Genomic DNA, 7,287 nt, shown 5'->3' with positions numbered 1-7,287 from the left:
GGATTACAGGTGTGAGCCACCGCGCCCGGCCTTGTTTTTAACCTCTTATTTTCTTGGATGCTAACAAGATGACTCAGGGTGGCACCAGCCACCCTCTCAGCTGTTTACCCTGCCAGCTCTCCTCACCTTTCACGGTTCTAGGCCACACCTCCTCCAAGCAGCCCTCCTTGACCTCCTTTGCCTCCGCATCCCCTCGGGCTACCCTGATTCCCTCTGCATTTTAGCCTGTTTTCTGACCTTACCGGAATGTGAACAGCGTGAGGGCAGCGACTGTGTCCATTGTCTTCTCTGTTGCATTTCGAAGGCCCAGGTGAGGGCGGACACCAACATGAGGGGCTTGCTAGGGAATTTCCCCGAGTGCTGTTGCTCCCAAATCACACTGCTTGCTCCATCAGAGTGTGTGCCTGATGCCTGCCTGTCTCTCTAAACCTGAAAGTTAGAACCTCGTGATAATTTCAGCATGAACAGCTGTGCTTAAGTTCACACTCTACGCCACTCTACGGAATCCACACCGTAACTTATGTGTCCTATGAGGCAGGAACTGTCTGCTCTCAAGGTGGTTTGTTTTTTGATTGTTTGCTTTTGAGACAGGATCTCGCTGTTGCTTAGGCTGTAGTGCAGTGGCCCAGTCATAGCTCACTGCAGCCTTGAGCTCCTGGGCTCAAGTGATCCTCCAGCCTCAGCCTCCCAACATGCTGGTGTGAGCCACTGTGGCCAGCCCTGTCTCAGAGTGTGACAGCTGGGGAAACTGAAGCCGAGTGAAGCAAAGTCACTGGTCCAGCATCCTCTGAGGCCCTGCCCTCTCTGCCTGGTTCCTGGCAGCACCCCCTCTGTCGTATCACCCCAAACCCATCACTGCAGCAGACTGTTGACCTCCAAGCTCTGCAGCGGCCCCTGCCTGCTCACATGCCTCTGTTCCTGCAGGGGGCGTTGCCCACGGCCCCCGGGGTCCCACGAGTTACTACTACATGCTGCCTATGAAGGTACGGGCCCTGGGCCTCAAAGTGGCACTGACCGTCAAGCTGGCCCAGGTACAGCCATGGGGGCCCAAATGGCTGCTGGAGGTTGGGCTGCTCCGGACCCAGGGCTCACATCATCCTTTCCTCCCACCAGGACGACCTGCACATTGTGGACTCCTTAGAGCTGCCGACCCCAGACCCCCAGTACCTGACAGACCTGGCCCGCTACCGCCGCTGGGGGGACTCTGTGCTCCTCGTGAACTTGTGAGGGCGCAGGGCAGAGCAGGGGCAGGGGGCCCTGAGCTCCATACTATGAGGGTTCAAGCCCCACTCCCCATTCTTTTACAGGACACATGAGGAGATGCCACAGAACATCGTGGAGGCCACCTCTAGGCTCAAGACCTTCACCCTGATCCCAGCTATTGGTGAGCAAAGGGCCCAGCCCACTTCCCAGGCCCCCAGAGTGTGCATGAGCAGGCTCTGCTGTTAGAATCACAGGGCAGTTCAAATCCTGCATCTGGTCTCTGGCCTTGGGGAGTGTCCCGGACCCAGCCCTCAGCTTGCCCAAAGCAATAACCTTTCCTAAAGAAGTGCTTGGGCCGGGCGCGGTGGCTCATATAATCCCAGCACTTTGGAAGGCCGAGGCAGGTGGATCACAAGGTCAAGAGATCAAGATCATCCTGGTCAACATGGTGAAACCCCGTCTCTACTAAAAATACAAAAATTAGCTGGGTGTGGCGACGCATGCCTGTAGTCCCAGCTACTCGGCAGGCTGAGGCATGAGAATTGCTTGAACCCAGGAGGCGGAGGCTGAGGTTAGCCGAGATCGAGCCACTGCACTCCTGCCTGGGTACCAAGAGCAAAACTGCGACTCAAAAAAAAAAAAAAAAAAAAAAATGCTTGGCTGGGTGTGGTGGCTCATGTCTGCAATCCCAGTGCTTTGGGAGGCCAAGGCAGGAGATTTGCTTGAGGCCTAGAGTTTGAGGCCAGCCTGGGCAATATAGTGAGGCTCCCATCTGTACTAAAAATAAAAAAATGAGCCAGGCCTGGTGGTGTGCGCCTGTAGTCCCAGCTACTCAGGGGGCTGAGGTAAGTGGATACCTTGAGCTCAGGGGGCCAAAAACTGCAGTGAGTCATGATCACACCACTGCACCCAAACCTAGGGGAGAGAGCGAGATTCTGTCTCAGAAAAGAAGAGATCGGGCACGGTGGCTCACACCTGTAATCCCAGCTCTTTGGGAGGCTGAGGCAGGCCAATTACGAGGTCAAGAGATTGAGACCATCCTGGCCAACAGGGTGAAACCCCGTCTCTACTAAAAATACAAAAAATTAGCTGGGCATGGTGGCACGTGCCTATAGTCCCAGCTGCTCAGGGGTGGGGCTGAGGCAGGTGAGTCGGAGGTTGCAGTGAGCGGAGATCCTGCCACTGCACTCAAGCCTGGTGACAGCAAGACTCTGTCCCCCCAAAAAAAGCTCCAAGGTCACCTCTGCCAACGCCACTGTCTATTCCCTCCACAGCCACCAGATGGCGCCTGTGAGCCTGAGTCAGGTCCTGTCCTTCCTCAACCCACAGCCCTCACTGGCTCCCACCTCCCTCAAGATGAAAGCTCAAATCCTCAGGGTGCTATGCCAGGCCCTGCACGACCAGCCCTATCACCTCCCTGCCCTCCCATCATTTGCCCTGGGTCTCCCCTATGAGAATGGGAGCCAGGAGTCCCGCCTAGGCACAGGCTGAGCCTTAACACTTCGGGGGCTCTCAGTCAGCAGGTGATGAGCTGAGAACAGCTCCTTGGCCAGAAGCTTACAGGCAACAAGCGACCAGGCAGGGTCTGGCCCGGGCTGCTGGGCTCACAAAGTCACACTAGAGCACAGTTGAGGGTCTCTGTAAACACGGAGGGACTCTGATGTGGGTGGGGTGGGAGAGGCAGTCCCGTCCTGACCATCCCCCAACCCCTCAGGCCTAAATGTGTACAGCATGCTCAAGCACCAGACCCTGGTCCTGACGCTGCCCACCATCGCCTTCCTGGAGGACAAGCTGCTCTGGCAGGACATGCGCTACAGGCTGCTCTACCCTCTCAGCCTGCCCTACAGCGACTTTCCCTGATCCCCACCCCGAACCACCCAGGGCCCAGGGCCTCCCCACGCCACTGTTGATGTGAAGCGCCTGTTCTGAGCCAGGCTGAGTCCCTGGCCGACTTGGGAGCCTCACACCCACACCCACCCTTCGAGGGAGGTGCCACTCGTACCCTATCATCCCAGGGAGGAATCTGAGACCGTGTGGAGTGGCCATCACCATTGGGAAGGGGCAACTCCATGGAGAGCCCAGGCAGGCTCCTACCTCCATTCTCTCTGTGTTTTTAAAATAAATTGGATTTTTAAATAAAGAAGGATAAACAGACAGTGTCATTTCTAATAACTGCATTGGGCATGTTGGGCTCCCTCCCGGGTTCTGGGCACCACTGGGGATCTGGTTTAAGGGAACCCCAGTGCTATTTGTGGGAATTACAAGAATTCACTTAGCTGATGAGTCAGACTCCAGGACCTCACAGGTTCGTGGGCACCCACACTTCCTAGAAGCTGAATCCTGGCAGGTCCACCTCCTGAGCACCACCGCTGGGCATTCCCGTCCCTGAGAGGTTTTGCAGTCCTGTCTACGACCGTACTTCATGAAGCCTGAGAGTGCCTGCGTGATTGTACAAGTAGATGTCATGCACAAACCTGACTTTTCATTGCAATGACTTCCTGTAAGCAGAGTCAGAAAAGTAAACGTCTTGCTGTAAGTGGGCGGATAAGCACCTGTTTAAAAACACCTGGGCATGGTGACTCCCACCTGTAACCCTAGTACTTTGGAGGTCAAGGTGGGAGGATCGCTTGAGCCTAGGGGTTCGAGACCAGCCTGGGCAACATGGCGAAACCCCATCTCTGCAAAAAATACAAAAATTTTCTGGGCGTGGTGGTGCTCACCTCAGGTCCCACCTACTTGGGAGGCTGAGGTGGATTACCTGAGCCCAGGAAGCAGAGGCTGCAGTGAGCTGAAATTGAGCCAATACACTCTGGCCTGGGTGACAGAGTGAAACACTGTCTTAAAAACCCAGTATCCCAATTCTTGAGTTTGCTGAGGTTGTTTGCCTGCCACGTTAATTGTTCCTAATAGCCACAACAGACTATAAGACAATGTGATGGATTTATTTAAAGTCAACCAGCCAGGCACAGTGGCTCACGCCCCAGGACTTTGGGAGGTCAAGGCAGGTAGACCACCAGAGATCAGGAGTTTGAGACCAGCCTGGCCAAGCTAGGAATGGTCACGGGCACCTATAATCCCAGCCACTCAGGAAGCTGAGGCAGAAGAATCACTTGAACTCGGGTTGCAGTGACTCTGGCTGAAAGAAAAGAGAAAGAAAGAAGGAAATAGAAAAGAGAGGGAGGGAGGGAGGAAGAAAGAAAAAGAAAAGGAAGGAAGGAGAAACAGAATGAAACGGAAAGGAAGAAGATCAGGAAAGGAAAGGAAGAAGGGAGGAGGGTCAATCAGGACTGCTTTCTGCGTGTGTGGACCTGGCCAGGCTAAGCAGTCACACAACCATCCCTACCTGCTGGGCCAACCCTAGCTGAAAACACCTCTGGAATTCCTCTCTTGGGATTGCCTTCAGAGAGTGCAACATATTCTCCAAACATCCTCAGGGGACACAGACTTTGATCCTTGAAGCAGCAGATTTGACAACGTAAAAAAGAAAAAGCTATTAAAACCAGTTAAAGGCCTGCCAAAGCTCTGCAGAAAATGCCGCCTTGCCACCATTCCTCTTGCCAGTTCTGTAGGGGCACCGATGCCTAGAGTCACACCCAGCTGTTGGCCTGACAGTGCCTGGCCCAGCCTGGAGAGTTGCAGCCAGGAGTATAAACGTCGATCAGTCTGCATCTTACCTATCAGGAAACATGGTGGGACCAACTGCTGCCCAGATGGATTTTCAAAAGAAATGGGTCAGAACGTATTCCTCCACACTGGAGTCCTTCAGCCAGCCTGAGGATTTCACAGGCATCAGAAAAAATTATACAGCTGGGCCTGGTGGCTCATGCTTATAATCCCAACACTTTGGAAGGCCAAGGCAGGTGAATCGCTTGAGCACAGGAGTTTGAGACCAGCCAGGGCAACATAATGAGACCCCATTTCTACTAAAAATAGAATAATTAGCCGGGCATGGTGGTACACCTGTGGTCCCAGCTACTCTGGAGGCTGAGGTGGGAGGATTGCTTGAACCCTGGGGGTGGAGGCTGCAGTGAGCTGAGATTGTGCCATTGCAATCCAGCCTGGGTAACAGATCAAGACCCTGTCTCAAGAAAAAAAAGAAAAAGATATGATACACTGTCTAGAGTGTGTTTTAAAATAATTGGCATAGTTGGGCACGATGGCACGCACCTGCAGTCCCAGTTACTTGGAAGGCTGCGGCCAGGAGTTTGAGTCCAGCCTGGGCAACATAGCAAGACCTCATCTCTACAAAAAACAGGCCAGGCACGGTGGCTCATGCCTGGAATCCCAGCACTTTGAGAGGCCAAGGTGGGCAGATCACTATAGTACAGGAGTTCGAGAAAGCCTAGCCAACATGGTGAAACCCTGTCTCTACTAAAAATACAAAAATTGGCCAGGCTTGGTGGTGGGCACCTGTAATCCCAGATACTCAGGAGGGTGAGGCAGAAGAATCACTTGAATCCAAGAGATGAGGAGTTTGCAGTAAGCCAAGAGCACACCACTGAACTCTAGCCTGGGTGACAGAGCAAGACTCGTTCTCAAAAATAAATAGGCCAGGCTCGGTGGTTCACGCCAGTAATCCCAGCACTTTGGAAGGCTGAGGTGGGAGGATGAGGTCAGGAGTTCAAGATCAGCCTGACCAATATGGTGAAACCCCATCTCTACTAAAAATACAAAAATTAGCTGGGCGTGGTAGTACATGCCTGTGGTCCCAGCTACTTGAGAGGCTGAGGCAGGAGAATTGCTTGAACCCGAGAGGCAGAGGTTGTAGTGAGTCAAGATCATGCTACTGCACTCCAGCCTGGGTGACAGAGTGAGACTCCATCTCAAAAAATAAGTAAATAAGTTGGGGTATATGAGTTTGTTAGGGCAGCTGTAGGAATGCTGTAAACTGTGGAGCTGAGGGGTTAGTCAACAGAAATGTATTCTCTTCTGTTTCTGGAGGCTGCAAGTCCAAGATCAAGGACAGGGTTAGCTTCCCAGGGATCGTCTGTTCCAGACCCCTCTCCTAGCTTCTGGCAGTTTGCTTTGCTGGCAATCTTTGACATTCCTTGGCTTGTAGCCACATTGCTTCAGTCTCCCCCTTCATCTTCAGGCGATGTCGTCCCTGTGGGTGTGTGTCTGTTTCTGTGTCCAAATTTCTCCTCTTTATTTTTTTAAGACGGAGTTTTGCTCTTGTTGCTCAGGCTGGAGTGCAATGGCATGATCTCAGCTCACCACAACCTCCGCCTCCCGGGTTCAAACGATTCTCCTGCCTCAGCCTCCCGAATAGCTGGGATTACAGGCATGTATCACCACGCCTGGCTAATTTTGTATTTTTAGTAAAGACGGGGTTTCACCATGTTGGTCAGGCTGGTCTTGAACTCTCAACCTCAAATGATCCGCCTGCCTCAGCCTCCCAAAGTGCTGGGATTACAGATGTGAGCCACCACGCCTGGACCTCTCCTTTTTATTTTTAAAATGTTTTGGTTTTTGCAAACCTACTGAAATAAATACAATGAGATTTATTTATAAATTAGAATGAATTAATAATGAGCTGTAGGCCTGGCACAGTGCACATTGGGAGGCCAAGGAGGGTGGATCACTTGAGGTCAAGCGTTTGAGATCCACCTGACCAACATGGTAAAACCCCATCTCTACTAAAAATACAAAAAAATTAGCCAGACATGGTAGTAGGTGCCTGTAATCCCAGCTACTCAGGAGGCAGAGGCAGGAGAATCGCTTAAAGCCTAGAGGTAGAGGCTGCAGCCAGCTGAGATCGCAGCACTGCACTCCAGCCTGGCGACAGAGCAAGACTCTGTCTCAAAAATAAATAAATAAATAATGAGCTGTATTTCAGAATTTGGAGAAGGTGACACAAAGACTACTGAATACACAGATTTTTATTTGTGTTTTTCAGATTCAAAATTCTTTGTTTCATTATATAAGTCAGTTTTGTAACCAAAAATATTTATTAAAACCATGTTAGGCTGGGCGCAGTGGCTCAAGCCTGTAATCCCAGCACTTTGGGAGGCCAAGGCGGGTGGATCACGAGGTCAAGAGATCGAGACCATCCTGGTCAACATGGTGAAACCCCGTCTCTACTAA

At 52.1% G+C, this 7,287-nt stretch overlaps 1 protein-coding gene across 1 annotated transcript in view; it reads left to right on the top strand.

Annotated features, from left to right (window-relative positions):
* The window catches only part of MRPL4 (mitochondrial ribosomal protein L4), a 10,479-nt gene extending 7,120 nt beyond the window's left edge, over window positions 1-3,359 (top strand). The window contains exons 5-8 of the mRNA XM_037728385.1: window positions 873-1,031; window positions 1,114-1,223; window positions 1,308-1,384; window positions 2,918-3,359. Of these exons, the coding sequence (XP_037584313.1) occupies window positions 873-1,031; window positions 1,114-1,223; window positions 1,308-1,384; window positions 2,918-3,063 (492 nt within the window). The 3' untranslated portion in view covers window positions 3,064-3,359. The remainder of the gene's footprint in view (window positions 1-872; window positions 1,032-1,113; window positions 1,224-1,307; window positions 1,385-2,917) is intronic.
* Window positions 3,360-7,287: the final 3,928 nt, after the last annotated feature.

Source organism: Cebus imitator, unplaced genomic scaffold, assembly GCF_001604975.1.
Source record: "Cebus imitator isolate Cc_AM_T3 unplaced genomic scaffold, Cebus_imitator-1.0 Scaffold263, whole genome shotgun sequence".
Lineage (NCBI taxonomy): Eukaryota > Metazoa > Chordata > Mammalia > Primates > Cebidae > Cebus > Cebus imitator.
This window is presented reverse-complemented; position numbering and strand designations above follow the sequence as displayed.